The sequence below is a fragment of the Carcharhinus amblyrhynchos genome, chromosome 15 (genome assembly GCF_965287045.1).
Source record: "Carcharhinus amblyrhynchos chromosome 15, sCarAmb.v2.hapA, whole genome shotgun sequence".
Lineage (NCBI taxonomy): Eukaryota > Metazoa > Chordata > Chondrichthyes > Carcharhiniformes > Carcharhinidae > Carcharhinus > Carcharhinus amblyrhynchos.
The window spans coordinates 60041394-60064894 of NC_137338.1; the positions used below are offsets into that span (position 1 = coordinate 60041394).

At 41.1% G+C, this 23501-nt stretch overlaps 1 protein-coding gene across 3 annotated transcripts in view; it reads left to right on the top strand.

Annotated features, from left to right (window-relative positions):
• The window catches only part of glra2 (glycine receptor, alpha 2), a 180157-nt gene that overhangs the window by 69826 nt on the left and 86830 nt on the right, over positions 1–23501 (top strand). For all 3 annotated transcript variants that reach the window (XM_080203305.1, XM_080203306.1, XM_080203307.1), the window contains exons 4-6: positions 4592–4815; positions 18605–18687; positions 19833–19970. In XM_080203305.1, the coding sequence (XP_080059431.1) occupies positions 4592–4815; positions 18605–18687; positions 19833–19970 (445 nt within the window). The remainder of the gene's footprint in view (positions 1–4591; positions 4816–18604; positions 18688–19832; positions 19971–23501) is intronic.

Sequence of the window (23501 nt, forward strand, 5' to 3'; positions counted from 1 at the left end):
AACCATCTCAGAATCCAGCGAATTTTGGTAAATTACCACTAATGCATTTGCTATCTCCCCTGCCATCTCTTTTAGTACCCTGGGATGCATTCTATCAGGACCAGGAGACTTATCTATCTTCAGCCCCCATTAACTTGCCAACACTACCTCTTTCGTGATAATAGTCCTCACCTAGCCTTCCTGTCATCAATTTTTGATGTAGTGTAATTATATTAAAGAATGAAGATTGAACCATAGGGCAGGACTTCCTAAACTGGAAGTTCCCGCCCAAGCTTAATGGATCTTTGAATTGTCTGCCGCGTTTTCTACCTTGCTCGGTATGATTCATGCGGCAGGAAAGACAGGAGATTTTCGGCCATAGAATCCCGATGGTTCCTTCTGCACCATTCAGCCCATCGAGTGCACTGACTCTCTAAAAGAGCTTCTTACTCAGGCCTACAGCCACCCCTCCTTCACTGCAGAGTTGGATAAATCAATTTAAATTTATAAAGAACGCTGTTTATTCTATAAGATAGGGAAGAGTCTAATCCTTTAGGTGACAGCTGAATGTGAATGTTTTTGTGAACGGCATCTTCCTTGAATTTGGATCTTTTCATAACATTTGTTTATACCACATATGCACCAGTAAAAACAGCCCATTAGCAGCAGACACAATTAAGGCAGATGGGACATGCAGTATTAAACCCACTTAATCCTGAATTAGACTATTACCACTGTGTAATACCTTGAACGAACACCTGGTAAGACATATCAAGCAGCTTTGATTGCATGTCAAGGGATCAATTCGGACTCTGAGGGATTTAGTGAAACATAAATGGGGGACTGTTACAATCTTGGAATTTGAACTTAGTTGCAGCAGATGGAGGTGGATGTTGATGAACAGAATAATCCGGAAACATAGCATATGCTAAGTGGGGGGAAGCCAAAATTTAAAAAAACCTAGCAGAGCATAAATACATATGTAGACATGCTGCTTGATCAAGAATGCTGAAATAATTATAATTGAAGTTTTTCTACACATCTAAAAATATGTACACAGGTTCTTCGGCTGGGCTGTCCTATTTGTGAACTTTTTCTGAAGGCAGCATTGCATCTTTCTACAATGTCAATATTGCTTCATCTCATCCAGAGATCTCATTTTCTTCAGTTGTTGTTCCTAAATTTCTCATTTTCTTCAGTGATGTTCCAGCAGTAATGAAATGTCAACAATACAATTAATACTTTCACACATTACCCCTATGCAGAAAAATATAAAACAATTTAAATAAAGGCCTATTGTCTACTCTCATTTTTTTTCTATCCTGTGTTTAATTATTTTAACTTTACATTTTTTCTATCTAACAACTTCAATTATATGTTGATAAATTTTCTGTTTAAATGGGGCTAATTGTTTATTCTGGGCAGCCACTTGAAACGTTAAGCACTCTCAGGCCACAGTGTTCATAGGTTGTGTCTGAAGCCCCTGAGTAGGTGAACCACTTTGACTTTTGATCCTTTCTCAGGCCAGTTTTCTGTGGTCAATTGATTGAGATAGCCAATTAATTTTAACTTGAAGCTGCTGACTGACAAATCACAAGAACAAACTTAGCTTCCACTGGCAAGAAAATTACTATCAGACTGGGTTGGGCTTAATGTAGATGAGTTCAAAGTTACCTTTGCCCAACTTTTAAAAACAAAATAGTCAATTTCTTTTTTTTAGATCTGGTAAAACTGGCTCGGTGATATTGAAGCTGTAAGACCAGAGTCTGACCCACGGCAACAAGCAAACCTTCTAATTAAAAATAAAGTTTAAATATTTAGCTTGCTTTTTTTTTGGCACCCTAACGTGACAAGTGGTATGAGATGGCCCGACACTGCCTCATGGATTAATACCTTATTGCGAGTTGTTACCTTTTGAGCAATGGGGGAGAGGGAAAGATAAATTGAAGAGAATAACAAATTGTGAAAGAAGTTGATTGATGTAATGGGGACCTAATGACTTGGACAAAACTTTGTACTGTAACCAGTTGGCTTCCTTTGCATTCGTTATATCCTTATTAGCATGGCATTATGCAGCTAATATGTATGTGGTTTGGTGGTGTAGGTGGAATTATACAACATGACTGTTGATGTGACTAAAACCAACTATCTAATGAACCTTGAAATGATCATGTCTTGAATAATCCAACCTAATCAAATCTAATTAAGAACATAAAAACAGTAAAGCATCTCAAAATTTGCATGATATTACCATTTCATTAAATTAGTTTAGCTTTTATTGGGATTTAAGCTGTGTAGAACATAATAGGGAGTGAAATTTGCATACAGTATACATGAATATTTGAATGATGGATTGGAAAGTCCTGCATGGTCAATAATGATAATTATACAGCAGAGAAAGTAGTTAAATTCCAAATTTGTGTAAAACTTTTTAAAAATACTTTGGGTTCCTATACCCAAGGAGGACCAAGAGCAAACAAGTTGCTTCTATCCTTAAACCTGAATCAGGCTAATACAAATCCATTTAAGTCAAGGAGCTGAGTACTTCAATGTAGTCCTCCCTCAAACACTGTACAATCAAGATATACAACGGCTTGATAAAACATAAAGGTGAAAATTATTGCTTGAAAATATAGCAATGTTTAAAAATTACCTACATTCGTAGCTTTGCTTCACTTCAAGAGTAATTATCTTAACCTATTTGTAATCATTGTATCTTAGCATTACACGCAGAGACAAAGGAACAAAAGCTTATATAAAGGCAACTTTTGGTTGACAATGCTTAGCACAGCTCCGGAGATTAAAGTACGCGAGTTATAATGTCTGACGTTTCTTCTTTAACCATCCATACACCAGATGTTTGTCTGAGTCATACGATCCACTTACTTAAATTGTGATCGAACCTATTCGGCACTGACAAACAAATATCAAGCCTGATTCCTATTACCCAAAAATTTGTTGGCACAATATGAGTGGTCAAGTGACTTGGCCACTTGCCATTGCTGGAGTCAGTTCCATCAGAAAATGCTATCAAATCAAATTAAAACCACTACAAATAAATCATCATCTTAAGGTTCACCGAATTGGCACGAAGTCACTATATGCTATGTTTTGCAATTATCATTTAATAAATTTCCATATATTAACGATTATACTTTTATGTATTGTATAAACACCAAGTAATGTCTATGAAATTGAATCCTTTTTGAATTGACTATTATATGTAATAAATCTTATTGGCCACCTTAGCATCATAAGGTAATAAACTACTGTCACATTAGAACCTTATAACTTTTATGAAGAGTTCTATATAAGTTGTTTGGGAAGTGTACTGCAAAGTATAAATGTAATTGCAAATTTTGTTCATACTTGTGAATCAACTCTGAATTTTTAATACCAAGTTAAATGTTAGAAAAATATAAATTACTTATAAAAGGAATGGCTGTAAACTGCACTGCTTTAAACAATGACTCGCTTGATGGAGTTGATGTTGTTGGAGGAACACAGGAATACATAGTAACAATATTATTATGTGTCCTTTGGGCCCAGGCAAACCAGAAAGAGGCCAATTTCAATAAATCTAGTAAATGGTGAAAACTTGGTTCCCCTGGAATGGGTACAATAACTGGGGAGACTGTGGTGTAGTGGTAATGTCACTGCACTAGTATTCGAACAGTCCGTGCTAATGCTCTGGCGACAGGGGTTCAAATGCCACCACAGCAGCTAATGGAATTTTAATTCAATTCAAACCTCTTGAATGTGAAGCTCGGTTCAATATTGGTGACCATGACAGCTATCATTAAAACCCATCTGGTTCACTAATGTGCCCGAGGGAAGGAAATCTGCTTTTTTTACCTGGTCTGGCTGACACATGACTCCAGACCCACTGATGTGGTTGACTCTGAACTACCCTCTGAAGTGATCTATCAAGCTACTCATTAGGGATGGGCAATAAATGCTGGCTTGGCAAGTGACGCCCACATCCAATGAAAGGAACATTGCTTGAACAAGATCCTTTCCTCCTTATTTGGCTTTCAAGATAAGCTTGTGTGTGTTAGTATTGAATCGTTAAAACACAGAGCTTTGCTACATTAATAGATCATCAAGGAAACTTTATTGGTGAGCAAGAGGCTGCCAAAATGTGGGTAAGCATTAGATTATTATTACCGCCCTTGTGTTTCGAGGCTGCAACTTTATGCATTGGGTATTATCACTAAATGGTCACTGTTCATGATGCAGTGAACTGCACCTGTTCTGAATTGGAAACTAAGCCTCAAAATGATTCAATAAATCAAATATTATTTTGTGCAATTGGTTCTTTCAATGCAGAAGTTGGCCTTTTTCTTACTTCAACTCCAATACTACACTCACTGAGCTAGAATAATTCAAGAGTGTGCCCAGCAGTTCTTAGTGTGGTTTGGTATCAAAAAATAAAAAGAATTGGAATGGAAGTCCAGAATACAAGAAAGTGTGTAATAAGCTTAATCACTGCAGTGTTGTGGGATCTATGGTGCTTAAAATTTCAATTAAACTTGGATTCTCAAATTATTTTCAAATGGAAGCACAAGTGCGTAAATGAACACCATTTTAAAACAATTTCACATTTGCTTAGGACTACAGAGTGAATATATTCCTGCGACAGACATGGAATGATCCACGATTAGCCTACAGTGAATACCCAGACGATTCCTTAGACTTGGATCCTTCCATGTTGGATTCCATCTGGAAGCCTGATCTGTTCTTTGCTAATGAAAAGGGCGCCAACTTTCATGAAGTCACAACGGACAACAAACTGCTTCGCATTTTTAAAAATGGAACTGTCTTGTACAGTATAAGGTAAGGTTGGCTTTCCCATAACAGCTTGTATTATTTCCTTATGTAGTTGTAGCATTTGACCCAACCTCTGAGTGAGACTGTCTCTGACGATGTCACTTTCATGAGTCGCTCCAGTGATTTTAATTGTATAAAATAGAGACACTGAGGAATATTTTCAGCTTTTCCCAGCCTGAAGTGACAAAATGGGCACAGAACACAGCCCTAAACAGTTGAGCGGCTATACAGATAGGCAAATTGGCCATCCTAAATCTGTTGTAGGGTACTGATTTCATTTATTGAGGAAAAATAGATGAAACATGCATGGCGAGTGCGCATTTACTTTCCTCTCTTTACAATGTTGCCTCATCACACTCCTTCCGTGCGCATTGGGCACTGCAGGGGCTGAGGTTATAGACCCCGACAATCACATTTTGATTTGACGTGTCTTAAGCTTTTCCTTTGTACTTTTTGTTTTTGTTTGGGCCGTTCCCCCTTCCTTTTGGGGAGCTGCCCCTTTTTACTTTGTCCTAACGTAATTTGAGTTTGTTTACTTGGTTTGACCTGAAAGATCCTTCCCCGCCCCACCCCCCAATCACACCCCTTATAGTGCTCACTGGGGCTTCTCCTAATAGTGAGGTGGGGGAGTAGGAGAAGCTGGAGTGGCTTCTTTGTTACTCATATATCTAATGCACAATTCTTGGATTGAGTCTGTTTAGCGGTGTCACATGGACTAAACATTACAACTAGAGATGAAGGTTCTTGTGCGAAACAGGGAGATTGTTTACCACTGAGCTTTTGATCAAACAAGTTACATTACCAAGATTTTGTAATGAGCTTGAAGAAGTTCGTTTTTTTTGTCCTTATGAAGTACAAATTTTATTACTTTATTACTAGTGACTGTCACTAATGCTTTCACATTATCTCAAAAGCAAATTTGCTTAGAATTTAGCAATGTCAGGAGGTCATTATGTGAATGATTTTGCTTTTGTGAAATGTGGTTTGGTGTGTGGTACAGAACAATAAATCAAAGAGTTGATAAGGAAAATTAGGAAGCAATAATTAAATTTAAATCAATTTAGATCTGCAAGGGCTGAATCATAGGAGGTATTTAAAACATAGGCTTATTAATCTTTCAAGTGCCTGGCACATAGAGGAAATCATATCCCAGGATCTTGTTAACATTTTACCCATTTTCACAGGAATACAAAAAGGTTCTATTTGGTGGGGAGCACATATCAACTCAGTGGTGTATTGTTCAATGTTTTGATTGATCTGTGTTTGATTATGTTAGTTGGTTCTCTGATCTGTATCACTGTACATCCTTGTTTAAGCATGTGTATGGAACAAAAGAGCTAAGAATACTGAGAGAGGCTGCTTGAGAAAATACCTGGGGCTCTGGGCTCAAACCATGTGTGTGTAGAGAATTCTGTAAGTTCTGAGATGTTTCAAAGTATTGTAAATAAACACCAAGATAAAAACAAGTTTCTGCAAATGCTAAAAAAAAGAAAATGCTGGAAAATATCAGCAGGTCTGACAGCATTTGTTGGGAGAGAACAAAGCTAAATGTTAGCTCTGTTCTCTCCCAACAGATACTTCAAGACTTGCAAAGATTTTCCAGCATTTTCTGTTTCTATTGTAAATAAACTGTTGCAGATTTAGAACAAGGATCATATCTACATTATTCTGAGATAAATTAAACATCTAAGATATACATAGCAAGTGAGAGAATCATCCTAACAGTCTGATGATGTTGGCAGGAAACCTGATCCATTGTTGTGGCTGAGTCTGCTTACAATGTAATTGGCAAACTGCCTGCATTAATTGCACACCCTGTTATAGGCAGTTTGCTGAAGAGTGGAAATCTGACCGCACTGTCTTTATTTAAAGAAAGCTTTCACTTCTTGAAAAGGTGGCACACTATTCAATATTGCTTCTTGGCAATTGATTTTCTGGATCTGCCAGCAAAATGGCAGACTCAGGAGCAAGTAAGTAGCAGGAAGGAGGTCTCCTTCCCCTTTGGACACTGGACTCCCAAGGCATGTTACCAGCAACAATGATAGGTGGCAAAGTGCATTGTACTAGGGCCAGAAAATTGTGAAGGAACCTCAGTAGGACAGCCAAGGTAAAGCCAGTTTCTCTATTATTCTCTGTTCGATCTTTCAACGTCCTGGTTTTGCCCCAACATTAGCAGTCCTCCCCTCTCCTTCTTTCTGTGTCTCTCCAAAAAACAGAACAGCTCATTTCACTGCCCCTTATTCAGCTTGCAATTTCACACTTAAAACCTGCTATTAACCTCACAATTACCTTTCATTTTTGCTTACATTTTGCAAATTCTCCCTCTCATCATAGTGACTACGCCAAGCTGCCTCACATATCTTCACAATTCTCCAACTGGGGCACACACCAACCCACTTCTGCTTTTCTTCAGATGCTCACAGCATGGAAGGAAATGTGCAAGAACTAGCTTACATCAGTCCACATGCACACATCCAATGGAGGATGCTGCTATCAATATAACTGGCAGGAAAAGGACACAGCATTGACATGGTGAGGCTGGAGGTCAAGCATAGCAGCATGTATGGGCATCTTGCCTTTTCTTTGCTCTTTGTACTTAGCTCAGTAACACATTCAGCATCACAACCTGCGATGTATTGCACTGCTGTTCTTGCTTCAGTGTGCCAGCCCTTGAGTTTATCTCCTCCTCCCAGTCCGTTACACATCTTGGGTTTGTTGCGACCTGCATTGAAGCAGAGTCATAGGGGCTTACAGTGTGGAAACAGGCCCTTCAGTCCAACTTGTCTTTGCCACTCTTTTTTTCAAAAACAACTAAGCTAGTCCCAATTGGCCCATATCCCTCTATGCCCATCTTACCCATGTAACTGTCTAAATGTTTTTTAAAAGATAAAATTTTACCTGCCTCTACTATTGTCTCTGGCAGCTCATTCCAGACACTCACCATCCTCTCTATGAAAAAAATTGCCCCTCTGGACACTTTTATACTCCTCTCCTCTCACCTTAAACCTATGCCCTCTAGTTTTAGACTCCCCTACCTTCTGAGAGAATTCGCTCTAAAAAGTGCTATGTCTTGCTTGTGCTCTACCTGACCCTGGCAGACTCACCAGCTCTAGAATTTCCTCTGAGCTTTTTTCAACGCTGCTGTTGTAACTTTTCAGGCTCCTGTTTTAGTGTAGAGTTTCTGCAAAAAGTTTTCATGACTGTGGGGCAGGAGATTTTCCAGACAATGTTCCAAGCAAATGAGATCAGTGGATCTGCACTGGATGACGCGTGGAGCAAAACGGAGCAGGAGCAAGCACAGGTGGAAATGTGATACCCCAGGGGGAAAAAACTCACTGGTGGGCAACCTAGGAATAAGGGACCTGGAGACAGGAGTAGGCTTATTTGGCTCTGAGTAGCCATCTCATGCACTGCTTACTCAGGTGGAGATGCCAACATTGGACTGGGGTGGGCACAGTAAAAATAAAACTCACAACACCAGGTTAAAGGCCAACAGATTTATTTGGAATCATGAGCTTTCAGAGCTCTGCTGTTCCATCAACTCCTGTCTTTGTCTATATATGCTGTGTATGTGAACCTACCTCCATTCATCTGATGGAGGAGCAGCACTCTGAAAGCTTGTGATTCCAAATAAACTTGTTGGATTTTAACCTGGTGTTGTGACTTCTTACTGCTGACTGAAACAGGCTTCAGGATTCGAGCCTTTAAAATAAAGATTTTTTTTGGTATGTCTCAATTGCTCAATTATGTTAGATTTGTCTACCCGGGACCTGTTGTGGTATATCAAAGAGTGTGGGGCTGTTCACTACCAACTTGTGTGGCAGCCTGGTGCAAGGTCTTGGCACCTTCTGGAGAGCATGATCTTCTCAATGAACAGTAGAGCTAAGCCCAACCTCTGGCACCAGTAGTAATACCCCTCAGAGATATTCATACCAGGATCATACATCTATGGCCTGCACTTTCTCTCCTTAAACAAGGTGGCAAACTTAATGAATAGGAACTTCAATTGACACAAGTCTGCCCCAGCATACCCTCATACAGAACGTGGGAAAGCTGAATCTCTTTCCAATACTGGGGCATTCTTACAATGGGAAGGGAACTTGTAAGCCTGCATGGATAGTAATGCTGACCTTTGTTCAAATGCCAAGCACTGAAGGGTGGAAGTACTGATAGAAATGTTAGTTTCTAGCTGATAATTTAGAGGAATAGAATTTGTTCAGCTGAAGCATCCTTCCATGTGATGCTGTTAAGATCTCGACCAGAGGTACTTGATGCACCTTTCCAGTTTCTTCATCCCCTATGCCATTGGTGTCCTTTCATTTATCAAGTTGAAGGTCCTCATATATGTTGGCTCCAAATATTTTTCCCATTGCTGAGCAAAGTTATGCCGCAATCTAGTATTATCATGCGATGCTCCCTATAACAGTATTGCAGGAAGACACCAGTGGAATTATTGCTCATTCCATGGACCTGATTGTTGAGCCACTGAGCATGGATTCCTGAAGGGAGTCATGAGCCAAGTGTCAGTCTTCTAAGTAGCCAACCTCTGACTTGTTTTACATGGCAAATATTGGAGATAGAGGGGAGAAGGATTGGGACAATATGAAAGCATTTTGGCTGCTTTAAGAAAAACAGGCACAGAGCTAAATTAAGTGTTGCTAATGACTGTCCACTGTTGCACGTTAATAGAATGGATTGTGCTTCACCAAGGCATTAACTTCATCAAATGGAGCCTGCTAAATGAGGTGGATGCAGTCCAAGAGCATCTGGAGATAGGCAAAGTCTTAAATCTGAGCAAATGCTCAATCTTGCTGCATCCATAAATCAATGGAAAACCAGATCAAAGATGTGCTGGTTAGGTGGACTGGTCACGCTAAATTGCCCCTTAGTGTCAGAAGGACCAACAGGGCAAATGCATAAGAACATAAGAAATAGGAGCAGGAGTAGGCCATCCAGCACTTCGAGCCTGCCCCGCCATTCAATAAGATCATGGCTGATCTGTCGCTGCTCAGTTCCACTTTCCTGCCCTCTCCCCATAACCCTTAATCCCCTCTCTTATCAAAAACCCATCAACCCGTGTCTTAAAAATATTTAGCGAGGCAGCCTCCACCACTTCAACGGGCAGAGAATTCCAGATATTCACCACCCTTTGAGTGAAGAAGTTCCTCCTCAACTCCGTTCTAAACCGCCCCCCCCTTTATCTTGAGGCTGTGCCCCCTAGTCCTACTGTCTTTTTTTGAGCGGGAAGAGTCTCTCCACCTCTATCCTATCCATCCCATTCATCATCTTATACGTCTCAATGAGATCTCCCCTCATTCTTCTAAACTCTAACGAGTACAAGCCTAGTTTATTCAGCCTCTCCTCATAGCTCAACCCCCTCAACTCTGGTATCAGCCTAGTAAACCTCCTCTGCACTCCCTCCAAGGCCAAAATATCTTTGCGCAGGTGCGGCGCCCAAAACTGCACACAGTACTCCAGCTGCGGCCTCACCAATGCCCTATACAGCTGCAGCAAGACCTCCCTACTTTTATATTCAATCCCCCTCGCTATGAAGGCCAGCATCCCATTCGCCTTCCTGACCACCTGCTGCACCTGCAAGCTGGGTTTTTGCGACTCATGCACAAGGACCCCGAGGTCCCTCTGCACCGTCGCCTGCTGCAGTTTTTCGCCACGTAAGTAATAGTCCTTCCTACCATTTTTCCTACCAAAGTGGACCACCTCACACTTGCCAACATTAAATTCCATTTGCCATTTCCTGGCCCATTCGCCCAGCCTATCTAGATCCTTCTGCAGACTCTCCACACCCTCCGCACAATTTGCCGTTCCCCCAATCTTGGTGTCGTCAGCAAATTTCGACACCCTACACTCGGTTCCCTCCTCCAGGTCATCTACATAAATGGTAAAAAGCTGAGGCCCCAGCACCGACCCCTGGGGCACTCCACTCGTCACCATCCGCCAATCCGAATAGCACCCGTTGACCCCCACTCTCTGCCTCCTATTTGACAACCAATCCTCTATCCACGCTAACACCCTACCCCCAACTCCATGTCCCTCGACCTTCTGCAATAACCTCTTGTGAGGTACTTTGTCAAACGCCTTCTGAAAATCCAGAAAGACCACATCCACCAGCTCTCCTCTATCCGCTGCCCTAGACACATCCTCATAGAACTCCAGTAAATTTGTCAGACACGACTTCCCTTTAATGAAACCGTGCTGCGTCTGCTCTATCAAGCAATTCCCTTCAAGATGCCTCGCAATTTCCTCCTTAATGACGGATTCTAACATTTTACCTACCACAGATGTCAAACTAACCGGCCTATAGTTCCCTGCCTTTTGCCTGGCACCCTTCTTAAACAACGGCGTAACATTAGCCGTTTTCCAATCTTCCGGCACTTCCCCGGAATCCAGCGACATCTGGAAAATAACCACCAAGGCATCCACTATCACCTCCGCCATTTCTTTCAGAACCCTCGGATGCATTCCATCCGGTCCTGGGGACTTGTCCACAATCAGCCCCTCCAGTCTGTCGAGCACCGCCTCTCTAGTAACAGTAATGTCATTAAGACCCTCCAGTCCTACCACCTTTCCATCGCTAACACCCGGCAAATTATTCACGTCCTCCTCCGTGAAGACAGAAACAAAAAAGTTATTCAATACCTTAGCCATATCCCCATCCCCTACCACTAGGTCCCCTTATGGGAAGAGAGCCTGGATGGGATTGTTGTCGGTGCAGGGTTCATGGACAGAATGACCTCCTCCTGCGCTGCAGGGATTCTATGAAGAAATTGCTTTTTTTTTTCAGCAATGTTAACATGAGTTGAGCAACTCATGTTCCTGATACCTCCTGTGGCAACTTGAATAGAGATGGACTTTAAAGAAGTTGAAAGATCCAGTGGCCATGACAATGCTAGCAGGGGCCATTAGCTAAATATTTGCTGCGGCTTTCTTGCATGCTGCTTGTCACAGATGTTCAAGTATAAGAGTGGCATGATGGCACAGTAGTTAGCATTGCTGCATCACAGCACCAGGGAGCCAGGTTCAATTCCAGCCTCTGGTGACTGTGTGGAGTTTGCACGTTCTCCCTATGCCTGCGTGGATTTCCTCCAGGTACTCTGGTTTCCTTACACAATCCAAAGATGTGTGGGTTAGGTTAATTGGCTCATGCTAAATTGTCTTTTAGCGTCAGGGGGATTATTAGGGTAAATCAGTGTGATTACAGTGATAGGGCATGGTTGGGATTGTTTTTGGTGCAAGCTTGATGGGCTGAATTGCCTTCTCTTTTACTGTAGAAATTCTATGGTTCTATGTTGTCCTGAGTCCACACACACTGCTGAGAGCATGTCATCTCTTGCAACTCCTGTCAAAGTGGAGTTACTAAAAAGACCCCACGTGGTGCAAAGGATATGTTGTCAGAAGCCTATTAATAGCTCAAGATGTTCTACTAACGTGACAAGCACTTTGAAATTGTCAAAGTAACCAAAATTACTGTGTAACAGAAGCAAAATGTCCCTCAAAACTTTGCAATGTTTTATATGAGAGTACAACAACGACTTATATTTTTTATAATACTTTCAAAGCCCCAAACTAGTACTTCACAGTTGTGTTACAAAGTCAGGTTTGAAGCTGGGCCATGTTAGGCAATATCAAGCAGATGGTAAACAATGTGGTCAAGAGGTGTGTTTAAGGGGTAAGAAAGGTAACAGAATGGAGAGGTTTAGATAAGGAATTCCAGAGCTCGGAGCCTAGGCAGCTGAGAGCTTGGCCAAAACTAAAGAAATGAGAAAAAAATCAGAGATGCGCTGGAAGCCAGAATTAGATGGCTGCAGGTATCTCAGAGGATCTGGGAGCTGGAGGAGATTACAGCAATGGGGATGGGAGTGGGCGAACAAAGTCACAGAGAAAATAAGAAGGGAAATTTTAAAATCAAGGGAAATCAATCCAGAATGTCTTCCCATTATCTCTTGTGCTCTTCTGTTTGAAGTTTTGTGAAATAATCGGGAGTAAGATTGTGCAACGTAATGGACAGAACTCTTCAGGGTCAAAGGATATTTACTGATGAACAATCTCACCTTATTCTCACTTTATCAACGTCCAGAGGTCTTTGCAAGTATAATCTGAATATTGTGTGGCACATTGCATTAAGGGTACTTTTTTAATATTTATATCTAATTAATGCATTACTGTCTTATATATGTAGCTCCGTTAATAATGTACTTAAACTAATAACACATTATCTCATTATTGCTGCCTCTGAAAATGATCAGCGTCATTATATTATTATAACTCTGCTCCTTTTGATCCAAGTGATCAGAAAACGATGAACGCCCTTGATATTTCCAGAGTTGCTGCGGATAAGCCATGATGTCTTTGAATGTTATTTTATTTTTGTAGAGACTCATGCCACTATCAAGTTGCTAAATGTCATTGCGGTAAATGAATCCTGGAATATGGAAAGGTCATTATTTTCATAAAATTGTTTGGCCGCCTGCATTTTACTACCATTTACATTAAATTAATGATAGTGACATTAACAAGTCTCTTAAATGAACCTCGCATTAGTGACCATTTTCTCTTGTGGTCATTAGATTCAGGTTTGTGAATGTCAAGTAATCTCTGAAATTGAAGGCTGCAACCATTTATAATGAATTAAAATCTTAGCTGGGCAACACTGGCAACTTGCATTGCTGTTACTTGGTTAATATATAATGGAGGCATCTGTTTAGTAGTAAATATCTCGCTGGTAACAGATATTTCAACATGCTGGAGTGTTGCCAGAAAACACATCTGTTCACATTGGCTTCTTTATAGGCATGCTTTTTTTGTTTCAATGCCTGAAACCATAAAGCAAAGCAAGCCTTAAATCCCAGACATAACAGTTCCGAGTGATATACCTGTATTCGATCATAAAGCGTGCTACTATCTAGATTACTCGTGTTCAATTACTAATCAGTGCTTGTCATTAGATGCTTTTCATTTTAAGAGATTACTTGAGCCGTATTGGAGGTGAGGGGATTCTGTTGCAGAAAGTGTAATGGAGACTCAAAGACATTCTGTGTTGCTTTTTCATTCATTGGTATTCAGTCCAACATTTGTCAGCTTTTCATCTCACTGAGAACTGCCAGAACAAAAAGCAATCCCAGTCTGCTGTGGTGCTTATGAAATATTAGACTGCCTTTGTGAACTCTCTTCTATAATGCTATTGTCAGGCCAGTGATATGTATGTCCATAAAATCTGGATTATTAGTTCATTCGCTGTATCTAGAGCCACAACTTACATTGTCAGTCCTGCTATACATTGTTTGGCCATGAGAAGGGATTTCGATTTGCATCAATGGAAAATATGTATTAAAACTGGTGCGTGCAGTTGTCCATATGGAAATAGGGCAAATTGTACAAGGGGACTTCCAGGATAACTTTAGACTTACATTTTAAATTATTTTAATATTAGCATAGAGACTGCTGTTAAAGTTAATATATAACCAATCATAGAATCCCTACCATCCAGAAGGAGGCCATTCAGCCCACTGGGTCTGCACTGACCACAATCCCACTCAAGCCTGTAATCTCACGTATTTGCCCAGCTAAACCCCTTCACACTAAGAGGCAATTGAACACATCTTTGGACTATGGGAGTATACTGGAACACCTGGAGAAAACCCACACAGAAAGGGGGAAGAATGTGCAAACCCCACGCAGTTACCTGAGGCTGAAATTGAGCACAGGTGCCTGGCACTGAGGCCGCTCTGCCACCATGCCACCCAAGTATATTGGGATGTGTAAAGCTACATTTTCTTGTCAAAAGAGCCAGCAGTATACCTTGCATCTATCAACCCCACACTCCTCCAAACAGGTTGTGATTTCAATCAGGTAATGAGTATTAATAGCATGCTGAATAAACTGTTAGTTCTTTTCTAATAATCTAATTTTAGATTGGATACATGCCTTGGGAGATGAACATGAGCAACAGTTTTGAGGAATTAGTTCTTGACTGATTTTTAAATAAACATTGACGCTAAATACATTCAATGTAGCCTATGTTGTGTTTATTTCACACTTAATTATCTTTTGGATTGCTTTTCATACAGCTTCTCCCAAAAGGCTCAAAGAGTAAACACATTGCATGTCAGAGTGATGATCCAGGCAGACAGAAGTTCTTTATCTCATCTGTAATGACTTAGTTCACCTCAGCTGAGGTGGCGGGTTTCTAAGCTGGACCAGCGAAGATAAAAATCAGTCCGCTGGCGTGGAAGGGAGGGGTGTTCCAATTTCAGATTGTAATCTAATGATAAACAGCTGGACAATGGTGCATGTGAGTGTGAGCTGAAGATCAAAATTTGTGAAGCTCTTCATGACCATATAGCTACTGACCCTCGCTCTAATTTTGCTTGTGAGAAACAGTCCTGGGTGAGGTGCCAGGGATCTCCTGGCACGCATTGAGTTTATTTGCAACATGACTGACAGCAGTGAAGAGTAGGAAGGAAATAAACAAAAAAGTTAAACATTATTTATCCCACTTAAAAGATCTTTCACACCCTTTTTCAAAGAGCACTATGTAAGTAACTTATCTATAAAAACTGCTGGCATTTATACATTTAATAGACACCAAGCCATTTTGCAGAAACGTTATCAAATAAAATTTGACTTTGAAAAGTAGCTGTTAGTACAGATGGTCTAAAGCCTAGTCAAAGAGGGTCTTAAAGGAGCAAGGCTGGGGAGAGAGATAGTGAGGTGCAGGAAAGGAATTCCTGAACTTTGGGCCTGAACAGTTGAAGACATGGCTGCCAATAGTGGGGTGATTAAAATGGAAGATGTGAAAAGACCAGAATTGGAGGAGCGCAGAGATCTGAGTGGGATTTAATGGAAGAAATTACAGACATGGGGAATGGGGAAGGGTAACAGACTTGAACATGAGGATGCAAATTTCATACTGGTGGACAGAGTCAAATTTGGTGTGAGTTCAGATATGCAAAACAGAGTTTTGGGTAAGTTTTACTTATGTGCCTCAGTTTTAATGAATCTCAGTATAAGTACTTAACCCAAGAAACAACACAAGGCAATACAGCTAACATCTGCTACTTTAAAAGCAGAAAATGACATGGTATTGTTTGAGCCTCATTAGGCTACAGTAAAGTATAACAGAGCTTGACAGTAAATACCAGAAAAAGAGCCAATGTTTTCATTGAATAATTACCACCTTTGAACATGCCTTTGTTTTGTTTCCAGTTATGTTTTCTAGTAAATTCTACCAAGCGATAATGAAAAATTTAAACTGTTCTTTTATAATAAGACTTGTTCAATGAATTTTCTACTTAAAGAAAAGAGCTGAGCAGTGGGCAATATATGTATCTAATATTGACAGAAATTACTGGATATATACAGTAGACCCTCAGGTTTTAAAAATATGAATTTGTACTTTGAGTGTGAAATCTATGTTAGAAATGGTCTGGTAAATTGTCTACAGTAGAAACATGAATGCACTTTTCAGATGCAGGGAGTCCTCCAACACATTTTTAAAGCCATTCTGGGATTTTTTTTCTTTTAACCTCTGCACCAAGCACTCATGCTTTTCCCTCCCTCTTGGTAATTGAATGGAATTAAATAGTTAGCACTGCTGCCTCACAGCACCAGGGACCCGAGTTCAATTCTGGCCCCTGGTGACTGTATGGAGATTGCACATTCTCCCCATCTCTGTGTGGGTTTCCTCTCCGTGTTCCGGTTTCCTCCCACGGTCCAAAGATAGTAGTAGAGGCGGGTACAATTCTGTCCTTTAAAACGTGTTTAGACAGTTACATGGGTAAGATGGCTATAGAGGGATATGGGCCAAATGTGGGCAACTAGGGCTAGCTTAGGGGTTAAAAAAGGGGACGGCATGGACAAGTTGGGCAGGAGGGCCTGTTTCCATGCTGTAAGCCTCTGTGACTCTGTATGCAGGTTAGGTTGATTGGCCATGCTAAGCTGCCCTTTAGTATCGGGGGATTAGCAGGGTAAATACATGGGTGTACAAGATTAGAGCCTGGTTGGGGTTGTTGTTGGTGTCGATGGCTAAATGACCTCTTTCTGCACTGTCGGGATTCTATGATTCCAGAACACAATAGCTAAACTCGCACTATCCCAATAACATCTCTTTAACACTGGTTTCAAAAGGACATTCAGGCGAATTTGTACCTTGGTCCACCCTGTTTGGTTTTTGAAATGTAAGCAGTCTGATTGACATATCTGGTTTTTCATAGTCATGTACACATGCCATGAGGCTGCCTTTGGAGGCAGGCATCTTACCACAGTTCAGTAAAACCTCTCACAAAGACTTAAGAATGCTGTCTTTACACGTGAAACATACTTGGTGGTAGCCCTAAAGTCAGAGCGCTGCACTTGCCACCCTGTTGCTGCTCTTGACCTCTTGACTAACTGATAAGATTTGGCCCAGAGCTTTTACGTAGCCCAGGTGCCAGCTTGAATTAGATGGGTGGCTCATTTTAAGTATCGAGGTCAGTTGACTCTGATATCTGTAATGCCTGATGCCAATTCATAGTTACAACATGGCCAGAACAAGTCAAAAACATGGCCTCCCTAATTGTGCTAGTATTTCAGTGGCCAAAGAAACTTTTCTTAAAGGGAGCATTGGTGACGTTTGAAAAATGTCTTTAAATTTGCTTTACATGTAATTTTTTTGAGAAGCTAGGAGCAAAATTCCTGCTCCTCTTGGTTCCACGTGAAAACTCTAGGTCACTTACAGCTCTGGCTTAACCATCCTGGTGCTCATGTTCTCCCTCCTCCCCAGGAAATTCCTACAGTTTGGCATCTGAGCAGCTGGTACTGCAGTGGATGATGCCAGTGGGCTGCAGTAGAATGCCCATTTGGGGTGCCCTGCTTGCTTGTTGAATGGCAAAGACCACAGGTTTCTATAAGACATGAGCCTCTGGTCAACACTATCATACAGTTGCACTTGGCCTTCTACCCACCAGTTCTCTCCTGCCGGTTAAAATTGATCATATTGCCTTGTAAAATGGCATGAGGTCTGTTTTTCTTATAGCGACTATCTTTATCATCTCTGTGCCAAAGATTGCTTTCTAATCCAGCATGAGAAAAGATGACTTGAATGGTAAACTGATTTTCCATATTCAGCAAACTAATGGAATTTGCATTAGAATGTCTTAATGAGCTTCAAAAGTCTTATTTGTTTGCATGTGCTGTCAACACAGTGAAAATCATGCTCAGTTATTCCTTCCCTTGAGGCCAGCAAAGATTGTCTTGAAATAATAACTAATTCTGTACTATGATCTCATCTATGGAAAGGACAGTGTTGAAATGAAATCAGATGTGCTATGCTTGGGACAACCAGTAAAATAAAGCTATTTCTTTTATCCTCATACCCTTCAACGTGAACTGGAATTTAGATCCAAATCACAAAGATGAAAAGCAGTGGTTTCAGGAGGATTGTCATAAAACCAGACATAAATTAGAATGATTAATGTCTCCAAACCTTGCAAGACAGAGGTAAAGAAGATGGACTTTGGTTTAACAATCAGACTTTGAGGTGTAATTTTGCAAGGGTGCAATGCCAACATGGAGTCTTGCGAGTGGCAAGCATGAATCAGCAATACTGCAGGCCTATCCCTGTTGTGCTGTCCCATTTCACAAGTGTTCGCAAAATCGTGCAAATATTAACTCTTTGGTGTCTTGTGTGAATATTTGAAATTTCTGGATCCATTATTCAAAATGAGACAGACGACAAGTTCCACATTGAAATTGATATTTTTTTTAAAAAATAATCTATATTTTTGCCTATTTTTCTCAGGCTGACGCTAACATTATCCTGTCCAATGGATTTGAAAAATTTTCCAATGGATGTACAAACATGTGCAATGCAGTTAGAGAGCTGTAAGTAACTGGATTACATGTGCATGTACACAAGCCTCATTTCATCCTCTGATGAACCATGTCTACTAACAGTGTAATAATAAGCACATTCATAAACATTGCTGATCATGCATGGCATCTATGCCATTCATTTCTAACTCATAGGTTATATACCAAGACCACCTACTTAAAAAAAATTTATTAGGCTGCTACCAGGACTTGATGGTTTGAATTATAAGGAGAGGCTGGACAGACTGGGACTATTTTCTATGGATCATATGAGGCTGAGGGGTGATCTTATAGAGGTCTATAAGAATAATGAAGGGCACAGATCAGCTAGATAGTCAATATCTTTCCCCAAAAGTAGGGGAGTCTAAAACTAGAAGGCATAGCTTTAAGGTGAGAGAGGAAAGATACAAGAGGGTCCAGAGGGGCATTTTTTTTCCACACAGAGGGTGGTGAGTGTCTGGAACAAGCTGCCAGAGGTAGGAGTAGATGCAGGTGCAGTTTTGTCTTTTAAAAAGCATTTAGTCAGTAACATAGGTAAGATGGGTATAGAGAGATATGGGCCAAACGTGGGCAATTGGGACTCACTTAGTGATTTGAAAAAAGGGGGGAGCATGGACAAGTTGGGCTGAAGGGCTTGTTTCCATGCTGTGAACCTCTATGATTCTGCTGTATTTTGTTTTCATATTAATTTCAGAAAATGTAAATCTACTGATACATGAACTCTAAGACATCACTATTTTATAAAATTTCTGTCATAATTGTCTCTGTCAGAAACATATGACCAAAATCTTGGACATAAATAAATATGCTGCCACCTTAAAGCTACATCAAATAATCTGAGATTGCCAATTTTAATATAGCATTTCAATTCAATCCAATACAACTGCCGCCTTCTCATGTGTGGCTTACATCTGTCACCGGCTGCTTCCATTGTATCCTTGACCATACCCAACATCCTGAACATCTTCCACGCTCCAGATCCATGAAAGCACGTCATCGCCAGACATCAAAAATAAAAACTTAAGTACACTAGTTTTCATTCCCATTGCTTTACTTTACATCTTTTGAACAAGCTTCATCCGCCTACTTCATCAATGTCTTTTGTTGATCTAATCAAATCTCGTTGGGTTCATTGATACCTTTGTGTTGGTCTACAGTCGGATACACAATGAACGATCTGATTTTTGAATGGCTGGATGGGGGGCCGGTGCAGGTTGCAGATGGGCTGACCCTTCCGCAGTTTCTTCTGAAGGATGAGAAGGAACTAGGATACTGCACAAAGCATTATAATACAGGTAGATCTGTTTCATTTTCAGAGCAGGAGAATCTATTAATAGGAATTCATTGTGTGAGGGTAAGAATTAGTCTGGTCAGTGTTTCTAATTAAATCATCAACACTCTGGTGAAGCTCTCTTCCATTTGGTAATTAAAGTAAAATGTTAAATCCATTCTTTAAGAATGATATTGATAGAAATATCGAAGAGCAAATCTTCCCACATTTATGCTGCCACTGCTCATGGTGACTAGAGTAATTCTTAACCTCCCAGGGAGCATAATGAATCCTTTACTAAATATTTCCTGCTGTACAGTTCAGTGACCTTCATTAAAACTGGGGAATTAACACTGCCGGAACATGATGTGAGTAAACAGCAACTATTTGGGACTAAGATGTATGCATCGCACAATTTCCCTTCCATTCAACTGAATGGACAAAAGTCAAGATTGCCAACTTTCAATCCTTGAAACACACTTGTTGTATGAGAGCAATGAATCAACAGATCTACCTCCGTTTCCTTCAAGTGTTGTAATTAAACATTCACTTATTGTTGTGATGCTGGTTATCATTCCAGCAGGCTAAATCTTCCTCTTCGATACTTTCCAAAAAGGTGGGAAAATAAGAGAGTGAGCCCATTTACTGCCCCCACCCCCGTCCTCCTGTCCCAGCCAGCACAACTCCTGAAAAGCAATTTGATCCGCTTTCAAGATTCTTCATGAAGCCTGGCTTGTCTATCCCAAATACTCTTTCGACTTTTGATGAATCATGGCTCCCATTACCTTTTATGGCTTTTCTGGTAAATATAACTAGTTTTACTTCACTGTTCATCAATTTAAGGTGTTGAATTTCTTCTGTAAGATAACAGTAAGTCCAATTACTCAGAACAGTAGCTAACACCCCGTGTCTACCTCCACCTTCAGTGACCAGCCATTTACTACCAACACCACTGTGATGAGGTCACCTTGCCCACTTCCACATTGTTTAATGATATGACGTTTTGTTCCCCATAGTGTGGACAATCCTCCATACTATGCCCCGGGGCTGGATAATTTACTGTGCTTGTACTGGGCAGGCCCTGCTTGCTTCTACCTTTCTGTCTTAAACTACCATTTTTTCCACACCCGAAGTATTCTACTGCTCTAAACCTACACACTTCTGGAATGCCTTCATGTTGGACGCTATCCAGAGATGTTAAACATCATACATGGCATGTGGTTAGCACAGCTGCCTCACAGCGCCAGGGTCCCGGGTTTCACTTCTGGCTTGGGTCACTGTCTGGGTGGAGTTTGCACATTCTCTCTGTGTCTGCATGGGTTTTCTCTGGGTGCTCCGGTTTCCTCCTACAGTCCAAAGATGTGTGAGTTAGGTGGGTTGGTTGTGCTAAATTGCCACTAACTGTCAGGGGGACTAGCTAGGTTAAATGTATGGGTTATGGGGATAGGGCCTGAGTGGGATTGTGGTTGGTGTTGACTTGATGGGCCAAATGGCCTCCTTTTGCATTGTATGATTCTATTCTATAACTGACCCTTGTGCCTTGTTGGTAGTAGAAAGATTTTGGAGGTGAGCCAGTTGTCTCAGAACTTATTCTTGTAGTCACAGTATTTATGTGGCTGGCCCAGTTAAATTTCTAATTAATGGTATTCTCCAGGATATTGATGCTGGAGGACTTAGCAACAGAAATACTGTTGAATATGAAGGGTAGATGATTAGACTCTCACTTGTGGCAATGGTCATTGCCTTGACTTGTGCAGTACAGATATTACTTGTCAATGATCAACCCAAGCATGAATGTTGTCCAGGTCTTGCTGTATTTGGACTCAGGACTGCTTCATTATCTAAAGATTTGTGAATGGGACTGAACTCTGTGCAATTAGCAGTGAACTTCCCACCTACGACCTTCTGATGGAGGGAAGGCCGTTGATGAAGCAGCTGAGGGTGGTTAGCCCTACAACGCGATCTTGAGGAGCTCCTGCAATAATGTCCTGGGTCTGAAACGATTGGCCTCCAACAACCACAACAGTCTTCCTCTGTGGTGAGCACTTCTCCAATCAGTGGAGAAGTTCACCTCTGATTTTCCATTTTTGCTGGGGCTAATAGATGTCACACTCAGTCAAATGCTGCCTTAATGTCAAGGGCAGTCACTCTCACTTCACCTCTTCCATCCATCATAGAAATCATCAGAGAAACCCTGTAGTGCAGAAGGAAGCCATTCAACCCATTGGATCTGCACTGACAACAATCCCACCCAGGCCCTATTCCTGTAATTCCACATATTTACCTCACTAATCTCTCTAACCTACGCATTCCTGGACACTAAGGGGCAATTTAGCATGGCCAATGCACCTAACCCACACATCTCTGGAGTGGGAGGAAACTGGAGCATCTGGAGGAACCCATGCAGACACAGGGAGAATGTGCAAACTCCACGTGGACAGTGACTCTAGCCAGAAATTGAATCCAGGTCCCTAGAGCTGTGAGACAGCAGTGCTAACCCCTGTGCCACCACGTTGTTCATGTTTGGACTAAGGCTGTAATGAAGTCTGGAGACGAATTGTACTGGTGGAGGCTGAGCGTCAATGAGCAGGCTGTTACCACTTGATATCTTCCGTCATTTTGCTAATGATTGAAAGTAGAGTGACAGAATAGCAATTGGCTGGATTGTATCTGTCCTGTATTTTGTGGAGAGGATAATGTTCCACATTGTTGGGTCGCTGTCAATGCTGGAGCTGGACTGGGACAGTTTGGCAAGCAGTTGAGCTAACAGAAGTTGTGAGCATCACAGTATTATCACTGCGCTCTAAGAATGTTGTTTGTGAGTGCTAGCTGTGTATGTTTGTGTATTCAGTTAGATGACTACAATAGAGGCAGCTGTATCAGTGAATACATTTCCAATTCAACCTTGATAGTGAATGTAGAAGTTTCAGTGTGTCAACCCACTCTAATACTGTGTTCACATCAAATGATTCAGACACACATCACCTTTTGTTTTACAGTGAATCATCTGAACTCCAAATTGGTCCAAATTTACTTCAGTTCTTGGCTTGCGATGTAAATAAATTGACAGATTCGCTGAGTAAGAGCCCAGTGAAATCTTCTCCTTGCTAACTGTGTCTTGGAGGCAGACTTATCAAGTGAAAACCTTTTCACTCATTGGCTGCCAGCCTAAATAGTGACAGTTATGTTTTTCCCCCGCTGACAGACGTAGCACAGAATGGTGTCACTTCACCAGCCAGCAGGAGAAGAACATCAGATTTACACGCTGATTCAGTTCAATCTGGCATTGAGCAGGTAATTTTAAACCGCGGAATTAGATGGTTTGGGTCAAGAGTGAAGTTAAAATGCCAAAAATGTCAAAGCTGCCCAATTTTAGTTCAGCAGAGGTGAGACAAAGCAATGGGTGGCTAATCCACTCACAGGCACTGGGTTGGTTGCCGAAAGCTGCTTACTTTCATTTGAACTGGGTTTCTGTAAATCGCCATTATCCAGGCTTCACTGACCTTCGCAAATCTGTCAGGTAAAAGGAAATGAGAAGACCTGGATCCACAATCAT